The 24035-nt window shown below is 38.5% G+C and overlaps 1 protein-coding gene across 1 annotated transcript; it reads left to right on the top strand.

Annotated features, from left to right (window-relative positions):
- The first annotated feature begins 12165 nt into the window (after window positions 1-12165).
- On the top strand, window positions 12166-12735 carry LOC125360650 (ORM1-like protein 1). The gene has a single exon (XM_048358680.1). It carries the CDS (start codon window positions 12174-12176, stop codon window positions 12729-12731), a length of 558 nt encoding a protein of 185 aa, XP_048214637.1. The 5' UTR covers window positions 12166-12173; the 3' UTR covers window positions 12732-12735.
- The last annotated feature ends 11300 nt before the right edge of the window (window positions 12736-24035 follow it).

Genomic DNA, 24035 nt, shown 5'->3' with positions numbered 1-24035 from the left:
TCCAAAGGTTTGGTCCCAGCTTGTGGCACTACTGGGAAGTAGTATGAATGGATATGCCTTGAATGCTCGTTTGCTGGTTTTCCCTCCTTCTTCTTCCTCTTGCCCCTGAGTGTCTGTCTCTCTGTCTTTCTCTGTCTCTCCTCTCTCCTTCCCTCCCTCCCTCTGTCTCTTTCTCTCCTACTTCCTGTCTACCATGAAATGAGGTGTTCTGCTCCACTCACGCTTCTGACTGTGATGTTCTGCCTCACTACAGCCCAAAGCAATGGAATCCACTGACTCAGCACTGAAACCATAAGTAAAAATATATCCTTCCTACTATTAAATGTTTTTTTCTCCTATATTTTACCATAGCCATGGAAAAATGACTAGCATTCATAAAAATCATATGATAAATTAAAAACAGCAACTTTCAAGGAAGAGTATATAACACAATTATTTTGTGTATGTATATATATGCCTTTAGTTGAATGTGTGCATATTAATATTAAATATAAATTTATTTATTTACTTTGTCTTTTCTTTTTTGATACTGGGGATTGAACCCTGGACGTTACACTTGCTAGGCAAGTGCTTTGCCACTGAGCTACATCCCAGCCCATAAATTTTTATTTATATTGGTATACATATATAAAATCCTGCAACATTATATTTCACATTGTGAATATTTTTAATTGTTTCTTTTTCTGAGTGAGAAAGAGTGATCTGAGGAGCTTCTCTACTTTCTACTTTATATGGTTTACATTTTCCCATTATGCTTGAACTTCTGAAATACGATAGGATTATTTGGAACAAAATCATGAAAGAGTTAAACTTCTCAAAGGAATATTTATAATAGGTGATTGAAAATCAAGTTCAGAAAGTGCGTTTGTTGCATAATCAGTCTATGAGCCAATGCTCCAACAAGAACACTGTATTCCAATATAGACCCACGTTTGACTGGAAACATTAACAACTAGGGAAGATATGAAATATTCATAGCTTCTGTTGCACTTGGAACTATCAGAATGATCTACCTTGTACACCTAGCCCTGTGCGATGGCTTTTTCTTTTTTGGGGGGAGGCACAGTCCTGGGCCTTGGAATCAGGGCCTGAGCACTGTCCCTGGCTTCTTCCAGCTCAAGGCTAGCACTCTGCCACCTGAACCACAGCCCCTTCTGGTCGTTTTCCATATATGTGGTGCTGGGGAATCCAACCGAGAGCTTCATGTGTAGGAGGCAAGCGTTCTTGCCACTAGGCCATATTCCCAGCCCCCTGTGCGATGGCTTTTAGGTCAAATCTGCTCACTTATGTTAGCTACGGCTACAGTGTTCTTTCTTATATTTCATTTAATTACAACATAAAACTAACAAAAAACTTTGGTACAGACTTAAAATTCCTTTTATTTTCTACCCTTTAGGTCAGGTGCAAATAGCTTAGAGAGGCAGAAGATGTGATCCTCAGGAGTAACTTCTAAGTGGTAAACGAACCTAGGAACTGCACTGTGGTTTAAGGGAGGGAAGCGAGTCTTCCTCTCGCCAGCCTCTACCTCTAGCCCCACTCAGTTCTTGATGTGGTTGTCAGAATGAACTAAACCTGTGTTTGTCCAAACATCCAGGGAGCTGCACAAGGTTCAGGTTTTGCATAAACTACAGGTGAGGGCACCATGACTGCACCTGCTCTTCCTTGCTGGAGCTGCTGCTTGCCAAACATGCAGTCATCGGACTATCACAGCATCCTAAAATGAAATCTCCAAACGGTACCAACTGGTGGAGCTTTTCATTTTCTGCGTGTGTATATGTCTGTGTGTGCACATGTGTGTGGTGCTGGGGCTTGAACCCAATGCCTCACACATGGTGACCATACATATGTACTATTAGTGAGCTATCATCTAATGTAATCCTAATGTTAATCATTGGCATTTATATTCCCAGTGAATCTGCATGCTTTATGGAATGCTTCACATAGCAGATAGCGATCTCTCTCTCTAGGTATCTGCTGTATGAAGCATAGATGATCCATATATACATACAGACATAGATTGATACATGTTGTTTTATGTACTGTATTTTTCAACTTTCATTTATGGTTTTTGTCTTACCCCTTCTCTCCCTGTCACACATGAAGGCATGACTAATATTATGATTTTCCACATAAAAATGAAAGCTATGAAATTTTATTGGGATAATGTAGTGATTTGTAGCCTACAATTTTCAATGAATGTGCAAATCCACTTTCTTAAGGAATCAGAGTAACTAAGAAGGTTTCCAGGGGCAGGGGATATGGCCTAGTGGCAAGAGAGCTTGCCTCATATACATGAGGCCCTGGGTTCGATTCCCCAGCACTACATATACAGAAAACGGCCAGAATTGGCACTGTGGCTCAAGTGGCAGAGTGCTAGCCTTGAGCAAAAAGAAGCCAGGGACAGTGCTCAGGCCCTGAGTCCAAGGCCCAGGACTGTCCAAAAAAGAAAAAAAAAAAAAAAGAAGGTTTCCAAATACCCTGTTATCATCCTCAATTTAATGACTATTTCATTAATTACTGTGATTGATTTGAGCTAATGACAGACTGGTAGACAGTGGCCTAAGGGAAAAAAATGATACAATAAAGATAAATTATTAGATAATCTTAACAAGTCACAGGAAATTGTCTCAAAGTTAGGGATGAACGACCTGAAGCCCAACCTTTAACAAATGATAGCAACATTGCATATTCATCATCGCAAATTAATTCACATGTACTAATTAGTGAAAAGTGCTCTTTGTCTTGACAATTTCTTAAGGCTTGGTCCCTAGATTCAACTGGACATATTCTATACCAAGTGCTCTGGTTTAAATTTGGTTGGATAGCATCCTTCCGAAGGTTCATGTGGTAGGAGGCTTCATGCCCAGTATAGCAGAGTTGGAGGCTCTGGAACCGTTGAGGTGTGGAGCTCAGGAGGACGGTGAACAGTCTTCAGGAGACGGTAGGTATGCTCTCGGGAGGTAATTCTTACGAATCACTTGAAATATCCTGAAGACCTGTTACAGAAGAAGCAAGCTAAGCTAGCAGGCGCTCGTCACCACTGTCTGCCGCCAGTGATTCAGCAAGGAAAAGGCCCATGAAGCCAGCACTGGGTTGTTTGGATTTTCTAAATTTTATTTTATTGTCAAGGTGATACACAGAAGAGTTATGGGATTTTGAAAAAACAGACTTCTTTTCTCATAAGTATCTGCTGTTAGGTATGTTATTACAGTGCCAAAAATCTGTCCAATACCCTAAAGTATGAACATTTCTGAAGATTATAAGTTACTCTAAATCAGGAGCTAAAGTTGAAATGACTCAGTGTGTAGTTTTACTATTAACACATGTTAACAAAGATGCATTTTAACTTAACTATCATAACCCTTTTGACTAGAGGAAATCCTCCTTTTTTCCCAAAAACATAAGGCTGTTTGTATTTGAAAGTGCCATAAGAATAGATGCCAGTAATTTAACATGCAGAGAGGTTTTTTCTTTTTTTTTTTTAATTCTTTTAAGTCACAATATATCCAGTGGGAAAACAGTTGTGCAAAGAAAATACAGTGCATGTGCAGAGTTAAATAAGTTTTCACTCTACATCTTTTTTTATAATACCTGAGCCCAAATTAAACACATTCTGTATTTCTTTTTGGTGCCTTGTAATATGGCAAGCATTCTACATATTTTCACTCATATAACATGATCTTAATTATTCTACTGTATGTTATAAATGGAATTGGTATAATGTAACTTGACAAATCATCCTGGCTATATATCCAGAGAGAAATCACTGAAAGAAAACAAGAAAATTAACACAACAATGAGAAGTGAACAAATTTGGTAGGAGGATAATTTCAGAGACTAATCACATCTCCAATAATCAATCATTAAAGCTGCAAATGTACTTTCTCTACTTCATTCAAACTTTAGATGAAGGAAGAATCATTCCAGTATGTATTTTTAACTCTATTCACAGACTACTAGTATTCCTTACATTCAAATATTTATTCAGTAATCCATTCATTCTCTCAAAAATGTGACATATATTAATCTTTGTCATACTTCTGTCATGAATAGTAATAAGTGGAATAGACATAGGTTAATCAAACTTCTTGGCTTTGAGATGACTGGGTAATTTACAAGATATTTACCCAAATAATAATAATTCAAAGTCTAAAAATTGCAATCATTTTAAAAGATAAGTGGGTCAGGTGATTTAGCACTTAAAACTCAATTATGACTCTACAATAGATTTTCTAGCCTTGGCCTTGACAAGCGGAGTCTTGTGTATAGCTACTCCTTAGTTTTCATACTCCCTGCATTCCTTTGTCCACTCTTGTAGTGTTTGTTCTGATGCTGTCAAATTTCTTTTGGATCTCAGCCTTGCCCTTTTCTTTGTTCTCCCTGCTGGAAGATCAATTCTGGCTCCTCCAAAGGTCAGTGGATCCTTTGAACAGCTTTTATCAATATCCAAATAAAATTTATAAGTAGAATATCTTTTCATGGAAAAAACAAAGTATTTATGACCAAGAATTTCATAGCAAGTAATCATAGTTATGACTAAAAATGATTTTTAAAAAAGCAACAGTTTAACATGTTTAATATGTTGAAACAATACTAAATAGTAACACCTTGTTTAATCAATCTATAAATTAAACACTTGACACAGAACTCCAATTGTCTCTATAATAAACCTTTCAGATTTAATTAGGAACCTAGAACCAACACTGTGTGTCAATCTAATTTTTATGCTTCATATGGACATTTACAGAAATAATTCAGAATGTCAAGATCTCTCTCCACCCCCCCGCCCCACCTTGGTCCTGGGGCTTGAACTCTGGGCCCTGTTCCAGAGCGCCTCAGCTCAAGGCTAATGCTCTACCACTTGAACCACAGTGCCACTTAAAGTGGAAATAAAAGCCTCACAGACTTTCCTGCCCAGGTTGGCTTTGAACCACAATCCTCAGATCTTAACCTACTGGGTAGTTAAGATTACATACATGAGCCACCGGAGCCCAGTGTCAAGATCTCTTTTTCAAACTGCTAATGGTAGCTTGTACTTAGGTCTCAGCTTCATTAACTTTCTGGCATAAAGAGGAGTGAAGATTTCCATATGTTTCTCCCACTGAGATAAAGATTTTAAAAATAACACAGATGCAACATTTTTTCTTTATATACTTGTTTACAAAACTAGTTTTCCTCAAAATCAGAAGTTCATCTACTTAATGTTTTTACTGAGCTGAAGTTAATATCCACTATTTATGTGGTTTAAGGAAGACAATTTTATTTATACATCTAATAGCTAGCATTTTCCAATATATATTTCAGATGACTTGCAACAATAAAGCTAAAGTTATATATGCATGAATAGAATGAAAGCAAAGAGAGAAGGGAAATACCCCAATCAAGAGAGGGTGTGATAATTGGCCCTGAGTTTCACAGGAAAAGAGACTTGGTAGGAAGCCTCCATTTTCTCATGGAAATGCAGAGATTAACTAAGTCTTCTCTCCTGAGCCAAATCTGATTGGTTGGAAGAGGCGATTGCCCAATGTCAAGGATGTTCTGGAGACTGTGGGTCCTCGTGGCACAATGCCCAGAAAACCGTGAGGTCTGCCAAAGCCACAGAAGTCAGAAATGGCAGCAGATGTGTGGCATATTGGCCATTTCTGTACGGTTATGACTGCTCATGGTTTGTTGAAATGTCTTCATTGTGTTTACAATCATTTCTCACTCACAACACACGTTTTGCAAATAGTAAAATATTATCTGAACTTTTATGCGTTTTCGTTGACATCATTGGTTTGAGTTAGTTTTTGTGAATATGTTCACCATACTTGTTTTTTTTCAGATGTCTGCCTTGAAAATCCTGAGCACGGTAACTGAGGTCATTCAGTCCAGCAGGGAAGCAAAACCTTAGTTGAGTAATTTCACAAATAACTGCATAATTGCTAGTGTGGTAAGCTCTACCTAGGAAAAGCATAATGCACAGCAAGTCTGATGGGTTTACTCTGACAGATTCGAGAATCACTCTGTTACCTCACTGACTGAAACCGAGGGCATTATATTTTTCTATGACCCCACAGATAAGTGCTTCTTTGTGTGAAGTGTCACCGTGCTGGATATTTTTATGTTAACATCTTTCAAGCTAGCATTGCCTGTCAGGTAATAAAGCGCTGCTTTATTGGATTACTGAGCAAGATTGTCTTATTGATTGTGTATCCACTGACTGTAGCAATATGTACGCATGCATTATTCTCATACCGCTATAGTTTAACAGGCTGGAGGTAATAGTGAAGATTATTTACTCTTGTCTACAGAGAACATTGGGATACTGCGGTAGTTGAAGTGCAATGTTGAAGATGCACAAAAAGGAATTAGCTAAAACTTTTGCAGAATGAAGTTGCTATAGTAAGATATCTTAGCATAACTCCTTGCAGTCCAGGCTTCTCAACAGCACTGCCGATCTGGGCTATTGTTCACAGTGACAGTAAGTGAGGGAAGTTCTTAGAAATGTTTTAAAGTTTTTGACTTCTCACAATGAAGTCAGTGACAAGGAAGGGATGTGATTTTGCTAGTGTGTTGAATTTATTTCAGTGTGTTGACCATATCTAAACCCTTTTATCTTGAAGGTAGCTTGAACTATGAACTCAACAATAAATTCAGATAGAGAAAGTACACATAGCAGAAGGTTTATTATTAAATAGGTTTATTTAATTATTTGTATTTTTCAGAAACTGAGCTTTTAAAAACACTTATTTTACATACATGATTTGTATTTTTCTTATGTTAAATTCTACATACCCTATCCATTCAGTTTAGCTGCTGGATAGAATTCTATGTAAATGGTAAAATGTGTTTTATTCATACTTACTCTCCTTCAGAGGATTCCATTCTTATAGTTTAAAATTTTTCACTTTTGGGCTGGGGATATAGCCTAGTGGCAAGAGTGCCTGCCTCGGATACACGAGGCCCTAGGTTCGATTCCCCAGCACCACATATACAGAAAACGGCCAGAAGCGGCGCTGTGGCTCAAGTGGCAGAGTGCTAGCCTTGAGCGGGAAGAAGCCAGGGACAGTGCTCAGGCCCTGAGTCCAAGGCCCAGGACTGGCAAAAAAAAAAAAAAAAAAAAAAAAAAATTTCACTTTTGCCAGCAGGACTGTGATAACCGTTTTTGTACATAGCTTCATACAACTAGTTTCTCTAGGGTCGATAAGAATGGAATCAGAAAAGAAATTAGAAAAGAAAAGGTGCAGTGAGATCCAGTTGCCATGAATGTTTATAATATTAAACCTGAAGAGATGGTGTTTTATGGAATAAGAAGCAAAGTACATGGGCTGATTTATTCCAGCTTCCCGGTGGTAGTCACTTTTGGGCACTGGCAGAAAAGGGAAAAGGGTTAGGTGCGGAGCTCAGCTATGTTTTCAGCTTGTCTTCCTTGAAAGTATTCAGAAGCAAATGACAGTGATCACATCTGCTTTTTTTTTTTGTCGGTCATGGGGCTTGAACTCAGAGCCTGGGTACTCTTCCTGAGTTTTATCACTCAAAGCTAGTACTCTACCACTTTGAGCCACAGCACCACTTCGGGTTTTCCGGGGATTCCTTGGCAGCAAGAGTCTCACCAACTTTTTTGCCTGGACTGGCTTCGAAACGCAGTTGACAGATCTCAGTGTCCTGAGTAGCTAACATTACAGGCATGAGCCAGCAGCACCTGGCTGCTGAAATTTAGTTATAGTTAAATAATGTATTTTTATCGGTTATTGTACTATGTGTTTGAGTAAGCTTTAGGGCTCTGGTCATTCACACCTTAGGAGGCTGAGACGTGGAGAACTATGTATGGTTCAAAGTGGAAAAGCCTGGATGATTCTATCAATGACTCCACCAAAATACCAGACTGGAAGTATGGCTCAAATGCTAGGGCATGCCAGCTATGAGAGAGGAAGTAATGCTCAGTGAGACTGCAAGGCCCTGAGCTCACACCCTGGTAAGTGGCACAAAACAACAAAAAAAATCTTCACTCTATATGCAAATTTAAAGTACTCTTCAAATAAGAAAATCTGGTGTATTCCTAAGTGGGTCTGAACTCTAGATGGTTAATAATGATAAATAATGTTTATGAATGGACGTATTACATCCACCTATCTAACTGCTTGATTTGAAACAAGTTAGCTACATGTATAAGAAATACAACCATCAAAAAATAAAATAATGATAGTAACAGGAATGTCCACATATTTAAACTAAAGAGCACTTACGTTACACAATCCTGAGTAAATAGTCTTCCCTCCCAAATTGCGTGTCCCCCTGGGACTTCAGACTGTGGCCATATTTGGCAATCTGGTCATTGTCAATATACTCAGTTAAGGTGAAAATGAATCCAAAGATTCATGTCTGTGAATCCAAGGATTATTGCCCTAAAAGATGGAACATGAATAGCAGAAAAGGACAGCAGCCAAGGGCTGGGAATGTGGCTTAGCCGTAGAGTGCTTGCCTAGCATGCACGAAACCCTGGGTTCGATTCCTCACCAGCACATAAACAGAAAAAGCCAGAAGTGGCGCTGTGGCTCAAGTGGCAGAGTGCTAGCCTTGAGCAAAAAGAAGCCAGGGACAGTGCTCAGGCCCTGCGTCCAAGGCCCAGGACTAGCAAAAACAAACAAAAGGGACAGCAGCCATGTGAGGCAGAAACTGGTGTGAGAAGAACAGAAACTCAAAAATGCCAAGGATTGCTGGCAACACCAGAAGCTAAGAGCAGGCTGGAAAGGATTCTTCCCTAGAACCCCGTCAGGCCACGCGGCCCTGCCTGCACCTGGACTTTGAATTTGCAGTTCCCAGTCAGAGATTCTGTTGTGAGTGGTGTAAGCCACGCTACCCGAGTCAAAGTGTTTCAGCAGCTCCAGGAAACCTGCAAGCACTTTCCACTTCCAATTGGAGCTGAAGTCCTACTGATGGCACATGGGAAACTCCAACCTTCTCTCACCAGAATCCACTCTTCCTCACCAGAAGCAGCTAGACTAGCTAAGAGGTAGGGAAGCCAGCAATAGGCATTGTTCACTCCTTATGAAATCTGAAATATTCTTGGGAGGAGAGCATGGAAAATGAGGGCAGATCTGAGAGACGTAAAGAGTCCTGGGAGGTTTACATGAAGGTTTACCATAGCAAATTAGTTTGGGGACAGCTGACTGGGATTGGTAATTTGCAGGAATGTAGTTTCTTATAGATCCTTATTGGAATTAAAAGAAATAATATTTGGAAACACCTTTCCAATCCAATCTAGGTTCCTCCTTCCCAAATATAAAAGGCAATAGCCATGGAGAGGAAATAAGGGTGGGATGGGAGAGGAATCGGTCTGGACTTTGTCAGAAGCTGACTCTATTATGGTGCACTCAGGATGTACTTCAAGGACGTTGTTCTTTCTGAGAACAAGGATGAGTTTGAAGTGCAAGAGTGGTAATTAGTGGCATATTCAATGGAGCCTACATAGATTTCTCAGTTTTTTCAAATTAATCACCAGTAGATGAGCTGGTATTATTCCTCTCCCCCTTCATATAAGCTTAGAAAAATCCTTACCTGTTCATTTCCTAACACCATAAACCAGCCTTTACATGAGTGTGTATTTTCCTAAAGTTCTCCTGGATTTGAAAATGCTGAATTACAGGATATCTTCTCTTGCTGGCATTTGCAATGTAAGACCATCTTAATGTTAGAAAAAAATGCTAAAATAATTCTTTGGGCTGGTGATTTTGAAACTGAATGAGAAGCATTTAAGTAGGCATACTCTATCTGCTGATACTCTAACTGCTGCCCTTTAATTCATCTATTGTTCAAATTAAATACCTTACAGCCACTCAGCAACTGGGGATCACTTTGCCCATCTTCCTGCTGCCAGAGCAGTTAATTAGCTCCACTAGGTCTGAATGGCTGAAAAGACTGCTAGGATTCGTAATTGTGCAGCATAGTACAGCACGCCACTTAAACACCTTTGATTCAGCATTCACAATATCTATGCCATTTAGATTTCCAACAGTCTGACAGGAAATAGAAAAGCTCATTTGTTTCATAGTCTTGATGGTAGCATCGGCATTGTTCTTATGGATGAATAAAAGGCAAACCAAAAAAGTGGATTATAGAGCAAACAGCTCTATAAATTCGGAAGAAGATAGCCCTATTTAAGTTCTATAGTGTAAAATTTAGTCCGTCACCTTGAAAGAGGCCAGAGTGAAGAGATTTACTGAAAAATCCTTCTTATAGTCTTTGTCATAAAATAAATTCCATTACAGTTTGATGTCACTTATTGAATGGGAAATATTCTGAAAAATGATACATGAGTTGATTTTGCCATTGTGAGAATGACAGAATGCACTTACAAAAATCTAGTTGATCTAAGTCATTCTCGATTGCACCAGGATGGCACGATAAACACAGCATGTCAGAGAATCAGACAGATTCATAGGGCATTGTGTCTTACAGAAAACGTTGTTTACCAGTGGAAGTATATTCTAAAATAATGACTAAAATGTAGCATAGTATGGTAAATACACTATTAGTAACAGTGATTTGCTATCAGATGTTCTGTAGTGTACATAAGGGCATGAACTATGCTTGCACAGATACTTGGATGATACATTATGCTATGATGTCATGAGATTCAATCATACGAGTCACCATAGCCTAGGACCATATTTCTGTATTTTACTAGCATTCAACTGCGTTAACAGTTTTTAATATGACAAGTAGATTTTGACAAGTTAGTATCTCTGATCATTATTCTTCCTTTTTTTCTATATGATTTATATACCAATCAAATAGAATACCTTGGGAATATTTTTCTCTGACTTTTTTCACCATACAATCCAACACAATATTTATTTCTTTTTTTTTAATACTTTCTTCATAAACCATTTATTTTTTCAACTCCTTTGAAATCCTATACCAAACTCCATCTGTATTTGTCATTAATTAACTTTCATCTTAATCTTGTTAAAGGTTATATCCTCAGACCTTTCAGCATAAGCCCAAAGAAAAATAATGTATTTATATTTTCTTCCTGGAAATGGATTATTTTCCATAGTTTAGTAAGAAATAATCCGGTTTTTCTAAGCATCATTTGTCTAACTAGACTTACACAACTTTGTAAAAAAGGAACGTATTTCTAGAAAAATAAAAATATTTCTTCAAGGTTTTAATACTTTTGCTCTAGGCCTCACAAATTCATGCATTTTGCATCCTTCTATCCATAGGCAGTCTAATTCAATTGTCCCTTCAAAAGAAACAGCAATTTTCTGGACTTCAGTGGCTCCGGCCACTCATTTCTTGGGAGGCTGAGATCTGAGGATCCTGGTTCAAAGCCAGACTCCGTGGTAAGACAATGGATCTCTTATCTCCTATTAGCAAATACCAGAGAAGCACCAGAAGTGAAGCTGTGGCTTCCCTTGGCAGAAGACTGGCATTGAGCAAAAGTGCTGAGGGACCGTGCCCAAGCCCAGAGTTCAAGCCCCAGGACTGGCGCGCGTACACACACGTAGAAATCAGAATCTAATGAAAACCAGGCTATATTTTTTCTAAATCCCTGTGGAAACCTGGATGCTGAGGATGGTGGCATCAGAAGTTGTTTGTCTTCTAGACAATGCAGACTCCAGACACAGTGATGAGAGGAGAAATTAGTATCCAAATAGAGAGCTCACTGGAAGAGATGCAGGGGAGCAAAACAGCCTCAGGCCAGCAGACATGGAACACTAAGATTTGGCTCAGAAATCAACATAGTTGACAAGATCTGGAGAATGACTACCTAACTCTTCTGTCTTCTCAGCAGTTCCTGTCCTTCTTGGACATTAGAAGTGGCAGCTCCCGAGTCTGTGCTGAGTCCCTGGCTGGTCAGTTCGCTTTTTGCATCCCCAATAAATCCATCTTTTTGCTGAGACTGTCTCTGAGTGGTGGGCTCTTGGAGGGCCATGGAATCCCCTCCCTCGAACCCTATAACGTCCTTCTTGGAGGTTAGAAGTTTGAAAGTATGATGATAGTCACAACAACACGCAGAATATTTTCCAGGGCAATGAAGGCTCTAGGAATTCTCCAAAGGCCACAAGTAGTTTACCTGTGATGACCTCAGCACCATTCTGCCCTGGATGTATGCAGCTTACCCAGAAAATGTCGTTTTAAAAACAAGCAATGAGCAGGCATTGGGTAGGTGAGGAGACGCAGCCATGGCCGCCGGGCTGGTCCTGCGCTGTGCGGGCTGCCCCGAGTGGGATGGCGGAGCACACATGAATGTTGGAGTGGCCCACAGTGAAGTGAATCCAAATACCTGTGTCATGAACAGCCGGGGGAGGCGGCCGACCTGTGCATTGGGAGTTGGCTTGCTTCATATTGTCTTACTCACCATTCCCTTCTTCAGTGTTCCTGCTGCTTGGACCTTAACAACTATTATACATAACTTGGGGATGTATGGATTTTTGCATGCAGTGAAAGGAACACCTTTTGAAACCCCTGACCAGGGTAAAGCAAGGCTCCTAACTCATTGGGAACAACTCGACTGTGGAGTACAGTTTACATCTTCACGGAAGTTTTTCACAATTTCTCCAATAATTCTATATTTTCTGGCAAGTTTCTATACGAAGTATGATCCAACTCACTTCGTCCTACATACAGCTTCTCTTCTGAGTGTGCTTATTCCCCAAATGCCACAACTACATGGTGTTCGGATCTTTGGAATTAATAAGTATTGGAATGGTTTGCAAAAACAAACTGCTTGCAGCTACTGAGGTTCTTATAAGGAAGGAGTAGTTAGTAAATTGCGCTCTCTTTCTTTGGTAATGTACATGAGCGATGTTTACATTGGAAGATCAGTTGCTGGTTCTTCATATGCTGTCTTGAAGTGCAGAATTCTGAAAGATGCCTTTATTTAATGCATCTGGTTATTTCTAAAGAGGCTTTATAGTCAGGCTGGGCAGGCCCAGCTTATAAATTAATTGCAGTACAGTGAGGATACAGTAGATAAATACAAGGAATAACAGTTTTGTAAGGAATTAGGACCAGTTTATCACCAATCAGTATTATGTTAAGAAAAAGAAAAGAAAATTTCCAGTCATTTGGGCACAGGTAGTTTAAATATACTTACATAAAAATCAGAACCATCTCTGTACAAGTTTATTGTAGTTCTTTTTTTATTCCCATGCATTCTTATTTTATAGGAGGATATATACCCTCTTGTTTTAGACAAGCCAGTTTCTCCCTGAAGAGTGTACCCTTTTGATTCTGCTGGCTCATTATTGTGTGTTGATAGCTGAAGTCATTACTGCATCTGTTAGTTTACAGAGCTCTTGAAGGTCTTTCTTCATGACTGATTAGGGTTAGAAGATAGCCACACATCTTATCTTATAGGCAATCTTTGACTCAGCATTCTAATTGTGGAACAAAGTGGGGTTTACTACTTTTATGGTTAGGGCTCTTAAATTAAGAGAACAATTTATTTCAAGCAGCTCAAGTATGATAGTTTAAAGGTCAATTTATTTGGATGAGTAACATAATTGGTAAAGTCTGTTACTTTAGAAAAGGACATATAAAATGGGCAACTATAAAGTCACCTGTGGTCGACCAGAAACTAGTAGCAGTAGGATAGCATTTTGTTTTCTTTAGTAATCCTGCCTCCAACCCTCATAGTTTGCCCATTAAAATGTTGCCTTTTAAATAGGTGGGTCTTTTTGTAGATAATCCCAAATGGCAATTATTTACAGAGAGCAACTGCATTTGAATTACTATAATTTAGGGGACTTTCCTAAGAATAATTCCAAAAATCAACTCTATACTACTTTTAGAAGTAAACATATAAAAATAAGTAAAAAGTATTACATATCAAAACAATTCTGATATAGGATAAAATTTAAAAATTCAGTAGCATAAGCAAAATTGAACAAACAATTGTAGACCAACTTAAAAATCAATTTATGTCAGTAAACTGACTTGTAGGGTAGTGATCATTGTTTCGTATCTCAAAAATACTGAGTTTAGAAATCAGTTGTATGATACTGCCTTTGTATGTTTGTGTTTTCCCGTGTATTTTTAAATAACTGGTAATTCACACTTTAATAAAAAGTTTCCTTGGTGTAAAAAAAAGTAAATAAATAAAATAAAAACAACCAATGAAGGCTTGTCCTATAAAAGAGTCACATACATGGATGGGGGTCAAGACAATAGCGCTGTGGTTTAATTCCCTGCAGGCAACTGTGATTCTTTTCTATGCCTTACTGAGGAAGCTGGTCAAATTATTCAGTCACCTTTGCCTCTATTTACTCAACTGCCACCAAGCATACATACAGGGCCAACATGAGATGGAGAGGGAACATAACAAGAGTAAGTTCTGAAGTGTGTGATAAACACACACATATACACACATAAACATAAATGTGTGTGATAAACACACACATATGATAAACTCTCCGTCTCCATTGGTTGTTATTGCTGTACATTAGGTTGCAGACTTGTCAGTTAGATATGTACTGGCAATGAGTAAAAGCATGAACTACCTTGAGTCTACATGAAGACGGTTAACATTTCCAGAGCTAGTACCCTGATACATATTTCATAGCACTAGTTGGCCACTGAGAAATGGATTTATAGAAATAAAAGGAAGTATCGAGAGAATAAGTCACTCTCATTTTCATTCTGATGGGATTTTAAACAGAAGAGTCTACACAGTTAGGGATATATCTGGTGGGAAGTAGGAAAGATTGCTGGAATTTGATTATTTAAACATTACTCTGAGTGCATACATTTGTACAGTAACTGTAGGTTTCTCTAGTAACACTAAACAGATATCAAATGCCTTGCTCACCTCTCCCGCTACTTTCCCTTTTGGCAATTTATAGTTTACTTTTTTCTCTTTGTCCCTGTCTCTTTTCTCCCATCTCATACATAATTTGCTGCTTTTCTGCGTCGTTCTAAAGGAGTCACAGAGACTTTAAACTGAATTGATATACCTGTGCAGTAAGAAATGAGAAACAAGTGAATACATGGTAACTTTAGGATGGAAAGATTCGTTGACTGAAAAAGATAGTGGCAGTTTTGATTGAGGTGAAACACAGGAAAGATCAGAAAAAAAACGATTACAGATCTCCCAGGCAGAGGGACATTTCAGTGGAGGAAGTGTTCCTGCTGAGGGGCAGGGAAGAAACAGCTGGTTAACGTTCTACAGTAGCAATCCTGGGAGAGGCTGGGATGAGAGAGAGGATAGGTTGGCATCGGTTTACAAACATTTTCACTCCCAAACACTCACAAATGCATACATTCTCATATGCCTTTCCTGTTCACAGTCTCCGGGTGTGGGCTCCTGCCACCAGCAGGAGTCATTAATTATCTCTCCAAGGCCACTTGCTCACAGTGGCCACAGCCAAAGACACGATCTCTCTACACTGATGGTCTTTTAAGGCTATCATTTTCACACACACACACACACACACACACACACACACACACACCAAACTCTAATATTTTGGGTTTTAAAACCTTATTGCATCCCGATAAGGTTGTAGCCACAAGAGCTAAGGAGAGGTGGGTGAAGGTATTTCTTGTAGATTCCAGGCAGCAACACAAAAGAGCAGAGGAGATTGGGAAGTTGGAGATGAAAAAAAAATGCAATTCAATACTTCTCTGGTTCTTCATGGACATTAATGCCATATCTTACATAATATATGCCAGGAGGGAACTATGAAAACAAGCAAAGGTAGTCTAAAAGTTACAGACTAGGAAGAATGGCATATGGGAATGGGAACTAGGAAACATCTCACCACTAAATGAAGTCATGAACAATAGCCAAATACCAACTGTTAGATATGTCTGTCTATCATAAATCTACTCTGGGGAAATAAGCTAACATCCATGAGCCAAAAAGAAAAGCATAATTATTTTTATTTCAATAGAAAGTTCTAAAGAAGAAAACTATAAAATACCAGAGTTATATATTTCACTGCACTAAGGAATATAAACATTGCCAAGAACAAATGGAAAAAGAAGAGTCTGTGTTCCATTATTGCTTGTGTATAACACAATATAACCAAAGACAGGAATAAGCTAGATTATGCAACATAAAACCTTACTGTGGCTGCAATGCACCTGTGAACTCCTACAGAAATTTCACCTCTTCACTGGAAAGATGACTTGGAGAGGAATAACTTACAAAATATGTTTACATACTATGTGTTTTCAGAATAGAATGACACAAAAATCATATTAGAGGCAACAAGAAAGATAATTCAACACTATGGCAATAAATACTAGAGTAAAAAAAAATAGAAATGTCCAGTAAGCATGTGAAAAAAAGTCTTGATAGCGTTAGTCTGTAGGGAAAACCACAGTGAGATGCCACCTTATTCCTACTAAGAAAACTATAACTGAGTAGTCATGGAGAAATTGGGACCCTCTTATATTATGGAGTGAGAGTAGAATCATGTGAAGCCATTTTGAAAATCATCTGAAGTTATTCAGCTGATTAAACATAGGACTTTGCCTTTTCTATTAATGCTCATTTCAGAAATCAACTGCTGTTGGGCCTAGACATTGAACTCAAGTTCACTTTCAAAGATTCCATTTAAGCCAAAAGTTTCATTTCTATGAATGTACCAAGGAGAAGTAAAAATGTGTATTCACACAAAACCTTGAATACAAGTGTTATAGCAATAATTAACTACAACAAAAATATGAAAATAACCCATGTCCATCAACAGGCAAATGGACCAATAAACTTTGGTATAGCTACACAATGGACTATCGGTGTTCATGAAAAGGAAGAAATTAGCAATATGTGCTACAATATGAATGAACCTTGAAAATGTGCTAAATTTAAGAAGCCACAAAAATTTCATTATATATGACTCTATTCATGTCCACAAGAGGCAAAAGTAGCCTATAGAAGCAGAAAGTAGATGAATGGCTGTTTCAGGATGATGAAGGGAATGAGGATGAAAGAGAATGGGCTGCTTTTTGAAGTTATGAAAATGTTCTGACATTGACTGATGACTAAGCTAGGCACTGGTGGCTCATGCCTATTATCCTAGCTACTCAAGAGGCTGTGATCTTTGTTTTGAGCCTGGACAGGAAACTCAGTGACACTCTTTATCTCCAATGAACTACCAAGAAGCTGCAAGTGGAGCTGTGGTTCAAATGGTAGAGTGCTAGGCTTAAGCAAAGTAAGCTAAGGGAAAGTGTCCAAGTTCTGACGGCAAGCTCCAGTAACACACACACGCACACACACACACACACACACACACACACACACACACACACAGAGAGAGAGAGAGAGAGAGAGACACATACATACACACGAAATGAAAGAAATAAAGAGAGAGAGCGGGAAAAAGGAAGGAGAGAGAGAAAGAGGAAGCGAGGGAGGGAGAGAAAGAAAGAGAGAGAGAAGAAAAGAAACCACTGATTTGTATGTCCTAAGTCAAGAAATTATGTTCTTGACAAGTGAAACCATAGAGTCTATTGTTGATGATCCTCTTGTATCCCCTTCCTGTGGTTGTACCTGCACTATCACTGTATCTTATCTGAGTACACTGGATACTGTATATACTGGTATTAGAACTAGGAAAGTGAAAGGGAATATCAAAATCGAGAGACACAGGGTAAAAAGACAAACAACTGCAAAAGTAATACTTGCAAAACTGTTTGGTGTAAACCAACTGAACAACTCATGGGGGGAGAGGGAAAGAGGGAGGGGGCAGGGGGGAATGAGAGAGGAGGTAACAAACAGTACAAGAAATGTATCCAATGCCTAATGTATGAAACTGTAACTTCTCTGTACATCAGTTTGACAATAAAAAATAAACAAAAAAAAACAACAAAAAAAGAAATTATGTCGTATGTGGGCTGTATCTCAATTAAGTTCTATGTGTTGCATGTCATCATGAAGCCCTCTTATAAAAACCAGTTGATGCTTAAAAATGTGAAAAAATAAACAACTAAGTGTGGAAAATAAGAAACTGGACATAATATAGTATTTGAAAAATGTTATCTCTTCAACATATTTCAATTTCTTTGCAATGATTCAGTTAAAGGACCATAAATCTCAACAACAACGTTTGTGTATAACCTATGAAGGACAAAATAATTAAGAGGAGAGTGTCACTTTTAAAAATCTCCACACCACATCAGTTTGATAATAAAAATTTGAGAAAAAAAATAAAATTAATTATGAGAAAAAAAAATCTCCACACCAGAATGTTCGTAATGGAAAATTCTAAAACATTTAAGAAAATGCTCCCTACCTAAGAAGAACAGTCAGAACTGGAAATCAAATTAGACGGGGTCAATCCATATCCTATTGAAGTGATGTGAAAGTAGGGCAGCATGCAAGTAGAAAGCAGAATCGAAACAGAAAAATCTGAGGACAGCGGTTCCAAAGAGGAAAGATGAGGAAAGGGAAGCCAGCCAAGTCCGCTGAGAAGCCAGCCAGGTAGATAGTCCAGTGAGTGTGTTACGGTGGAGGCGTGGAGAACTCCCGGAGAGGAAGTGGTCAACACAGTGAGACATCGGTGAGTCAACATCGGTGAGCCAAGTCCTTACTCAAGGACGAATGGATGAAAGGAAAGCAATTCAGTGCACTCGGCTCTCTGTGTCACGGTATTTCTTAAACTACACATAAAAGTATGCTTATGCTTATACCTTCTTTAAGATAATGGTTAAACAATACATTAGCTCTTTGGAAGAGAGTGGTAGGGAATTTGTAGCAAGATTTGTCACTTGCACTGCTAACCAGAATGAAGGATTTTTTCCTCTTATCTTTGGAGCTATGGATGTAACCCTGACACTCCTGGCCCCCCAAAATGGGTCATTTTCATCCCTGTCATTTGATTAGTGACATGAATTTCTCAGGCTAATCCAATGCAAAAACAATTGATAGGCTTTGTTTTTAGAGTTTAACTTATTGTCAAGGTGATGTGCAGAATGGTTAAGAGTTACATATGTAAGGTAATGAGTACATTTCTTGTTGAACACTGTTACCGTTTGTTTCTCTCCCACTTTCACTCCCTCCAGACCCCCCCTCCAAATTGTAAAGTTCATTTCCAATATAACAATAGGCCTTACCACAGCTTAGCAAATAAACATAGAGGAAACAGAAAGTGATCGAGGTATTCTTTAATTTTTACAGGTTTTCCCAGCTATTGTTCAGTTATTACTACTCATATTGCTGTTTCAGATTGATTGTCTTAGGGATCAGAAATAATGAGTTGCAACAACTTCATCCTTTATCAGAGACCACACAAGCAAACAAACAAATAAACATATAAATTAGAAGTTTGAAAGAGAGTCGGACATCATTTGTGCTAAGGTGCATAGAATTTTGAAACTCCTCTTGCTGCCATTTAGGGATCTGATCAGTGTAATGATCTAGACAAGGCAGAACACTCTGGTAAAATCCAGTCACCTGGCACAATGCCAGACTGAATTTCAAGAGCACTAAATCTTTTCATTTCTCTTCCTTTCAGTGGAACCATAAACCAGAACACCCCATTCCCTGGCCCTGCCAGGTAAGAGAGTTCTCTATAATTAATTCTAATAAGAGCTTAATCTTTTGAAATATCTTAAAGGTAATAATTATCCTCATTACTCTGAGCGCTCACCTGAATCTTAGACACTTGGCAGTGGGTCCTGTAACTAGGGCAGGGCGGCAGCTGTTGATGAAGTTGAAATTGGAGCATGATTCTGGAACTGAACAGATTTATGCTTCTCTTTTAAACAGCCTAACGTGAGAAACTATGTGTGGTCAGTAGCGAGATGACGAATAGCAATGGACCATTCACAGATAGCAAGGAAGTCTGATGTGGCTATATACCTTGAGATCATGCCGTCAACTCATACTTTTCATTAATTTCTTAAGAGTATCTTCTAAAAGATAAATTTACCATTTAGAAATATTTAAGATGGCAGGAACATGAGGATGCAGTTGTATTTTTTAAATTGTAATATAAAAATATTGTTTCAAAGATGAATGGTCATTGATAAATGTTCTTGTGGCTTGATGTTTCATTACTCATCTCAGTAAAACTTACATTAAAACATGTGATCCCAAGAGCCCAATAGCTCTACCCTTATGAACACATAAGATGATGCGAAGTGAAATGAACTCCATGTTATGGAAACGACTGTTCTATCACTGTTGTAATTACTTTCAACGTGCCATATGAAACCGTAGCTTTTATTATTGATGATCCTCTTGTATCCCCTTCCTGTGGTTGTACCTGCACTATCTCTGTATCTTATCTGAGTACACTGGAAACCGTGTATACTGGTATTAGAACTAGGAAAGTGAAAGGGAATACCAAAATCGAGAGACACAGGATAAAAAGACAAACGACTACAAAAGCAATACTTGCAAAACTGTTTAGTGTAAATCAACTGAACAATTCACGGGGGTGGCGGGGGGGGTGGGGAAGAAAAGGGGGAGGGGGAGGGGGAATGAGTGAGGAGGTTACAAACAGTACAAGAAATGTATCCAATGCCTAACAATGAAACTGTAACCTCTCTGTACATCAGTTTGACAATAAAAATTAAAAAAAAATGTGATCCCTGCCTTCACTACTAGAGTAACAAATATATCTATAGCTCACTAATTCATAGAGCTAAGGAAATGTGGATTGTTCTAAAGCTATATATACTCAGATTTCTATATCACCCTGATCCTTGATGCTCTTTTTAAAAAGTCAACGATTCAATTTTATGTAAATAAAATTACGTAGGGAATGAAGTAAGAAGACGTGGTCTAAGAAAAAGGCCATAATAATAGACTGCATTCTTTAATTTAAAAATGTATTTTGAGTCCATAAGTTCCAGAAAAGCCTTACTCTCCTTAGAATTCCCTTGGTTTTGTCCGCATTTGATTTGTTTTGGCTTATATTTAACATCTTTCTTATATTTGAGTGTACACTGTTTTAATTTACCTTGATTGTGTTCACATGTGATTTGCCTTCTACTTTGTTAAGATTAACTTCATGCATCTCGTGTGGATTTGGGGTATATAAACTGTGTGTCACTTGTTTTCAAGACAGTAGGGCTTTGTGACGGGAGTGTCTCCTGACTCTCACTAGTGTTCCAATAAACACTCAACATTCAGCCTTGTAAGTGGTGGCTTCTCGGTTCTTGTGACTGGATCTACCATTCAGCATATCAATAAATATACATTCAAGCATTCAAAAAGCCAAAGGTACCACCTGGGCGTCATCCAAAAACTTTAAACTTTTTGAGTTCTTCCTTTTACTTGTGCAGAACGAGCATCTACTCTTCAGAAAGCACATTATTTGCTTTTAAGTTATTAATTTCGAATTCAATATTCTACTTAGTTCTATGCCCTTCTTCAAGGATTCACTTCTCTCAGAGGAAAAGCTTTTCTAGACCCTCCCAGCTATTGCTTTCCATCATTTGGTCCCATCTCATGTGCTGTGTGTGTGTTCATTATAATCTTTACTTACAGGTTACACCATTGACTTGTTCCCAGCATGCCTTCACCAGACATCAGGTTCTCTGAAGGCAACACTTCATGTCCCCATTGCTTAACGGAGTGTGATGATAACTCAATGCCCTTGGTCATGAGTGACTAAAGATATGTGTTGTTGCCTTAAACAAGTTATGCAGTGGGAATCTAGTTTTGGTAAATTGCACCGAGAGCCTAGGGTTATCACAACCTGGAGAAACCTGAGAAACAGGATTTAAGAATGTCTTTGCCACTCATCTTTTTGTCACTATAATAAAATACTCGGTATAATCAACTTATACATGTAAAGGTGATTTGGGTTCAGGGTCTTGGAAATGTTAGTCCATGACTGATTGGTCACATTGCTTTAGGTCAGTATTGAGGCAGCATGCCATGCCCAGCTCACAGGTGGAGCAAAAATCCTCACCTCATGAGCCAGGGGGCAAAGAGAAGGTGAAAGAGACTTGGGTCCCACAATCCTTTTCAAAGGCACGTCCTCAAAGACCAGAAGGTCTTTCACTGGACTCTCTCAGGAAGGGGAATCACAAAAACAGAGAATAAAGGGCAAATGGATGCAACAGTGATCCTCACTAGATACTAGGCTGGAAATGAACTTTATAACTTAGGGAAGAAGGGTGCCTGCTTGGGAGTGGGGAGGGAAAATGGGAGGAAATGAGGGAGGGGGTAACACTGTTTGAAAAGAAATGTACTCCTTACTTTACTTATGTAACTGTAACTCCTCTGTACATCACCTTTACAATAAAATTAAAAATGTTTTAAAGTCCTATGGTTTCCTGATAGTTCCACTGGGGACCTGGTCTTTAACACAGTGGCCTTTGAGGCACATTTAAAGAGTAACATTGAGGATTTCAGTTGTGAGCCACAAACACTCAGCTGCATGGGGGGGACGGGGATCTGGGGCTTGAATTCTGGGCCTCATACTCTCACTTGGCTTTTTTGCTGAAGCCTGGCACTCTGCCACTTGAGCCCCACCTCCACTTCTGCTTATTTGCTGGTTAATTAGAGAAATGAATCTTGGGAATTTCTGCCTGGGTTTTCTTTGAACCCCGGGCCTCAGATCTCAGCCTCCTGAGAAGCTAGGATTAGAGGCATAAGCCGCTGATACCCATCTGCATTTATGACGTTTTGGAAGATTTTTGTGCAGGTCCTAGGTCTTGATCTTAGGGCCTATGCACTGTCCTTGAGCTTTTTCTGCTCAAGCTTAGTCCTCTACAACTTGAGCCACAGCTCCACTTCCAGCTTTGCTTTTTTTTTCTTGGAGTTTAATTGGAGTCTTATGGACTCTGCTGCTCAGGCTGGCTTTGAATGATGATCTCAAATCTCAGCCTTCTTAGTAGCTAGGATTACAGGTATGAACCACCAGCACCTGGCTATGACAAATCATAAAACATGCCAATAAATGGAGGGGCAAAGGGTAAACAAATGCAGCAATGGTAGTCACTAGACATTATGTTGAAAATGAACTATATAACTTGTGGTTTGGGATGGGTGGGAAAAACTGGAAGAGCAGGAGGGAAGGGGTGACATTGTCCAAGGAGAAAAGTACTCTGAACACTATTGACAAAAGAAAAAGAATTTACTCTTTACCTGAAGCATATAACTGTAATTACTCTGTACATCACCTTTATAATAACAATAAAAAACTAAAAAGATACAGTATAATACTAGATGTTTTTTACAAATGTATACAATAGGTAATAAGGCTATAAGAACATGGGAATTCTAGATACTAATTTAAGAGAGTAAAATTAAGAAAAACATTGAGGATGGGAATGTGGCCTAGTGGCAGAGCACTTGCCTAGCATGCATGAAGCCCTGGGTTCCATTCCTCAGATACAAAATTAAAAAGATAAAAAAGGGTAACATTGAGTAAGATAAATTGTACTCATAAATTTATATGTCAAATTGAAAACCATTTGTACAACTACTTAATGACAATAACAATAATTTTTTTAAAAGATTTAATTTATCGCAGTACCTGATGAAGCAAGAGGGATGAAGGAGAGTGACAGAGGTGGGAATCTGATCAACATACTTTGTATGTGTGTAGGGACCCCTCACACAACTAATTTATGCTAATGAAAATGTCTGAAAAATGATGTTAGTCAGATTTCCATAATATGATCAATAGGGCTAGGATTATTGGCTCTAGAATTAAATAAGTCCTTAAACTGTATCTCTAACATTTACCTGTAGAGCTAAGTGTTTAATTTCCCTGGGCTGCCATATCTAATTGCTAAAATAAATCTATCATTATAATTTAATTTTTATTATCACTAATTATTATTACTTTGCAAAGGAATAATAATATTTCTGCTCTTTTGACTTTCAAGTTAAACATGATTGTCTGAGACTTAAATAATAGGTGTAGCCACAACCACTCAGCAAAATACATTCTTGGGGCTGGAGATATAACTCAGGTAAAAACACTTCCCTACCATGTACAAGGCCCTGAGTTCTATCTCCAGCACAGCAGAAACAAACAAAAACATTCAGAAATATTTTTAAAAGTAAAACTTTTCAAGGTTTAGTAATATGTCAACTCTACCTCTTACATATAGCATTGAGAGAGATAAGAGGA

This window comes from Perognathus longimembris, chromosome 12 (assembly GCF_023159225.1).
Source record: "Perognathus longimembris pacificus isolate PPM17 chromosome 12, ASM2315922v1, whole genome shotgun sequence".
In the NCBI taxonomy this organism is placed as follows: domain Eukaryota; kingdom Metazoa; phylum Chordata; class Mammalia; order Rodentia; family Heteromyidae; genus Perognathus; species Perognathus longimembris.
This window is presented reverse-complemented; position numbering and strand designations above follow the sequence as displayed.

Bases quoted from the DNA above. Each gene is read 5' to 3' on its own strand.
- LOC125360650 (XM_048358680.1), top strand. From the start codon at position 12,174: ATGGCCGCCGGGCTGGTCCTGCGCTGTGCGGGCTGCCCCGAGTGGGAT.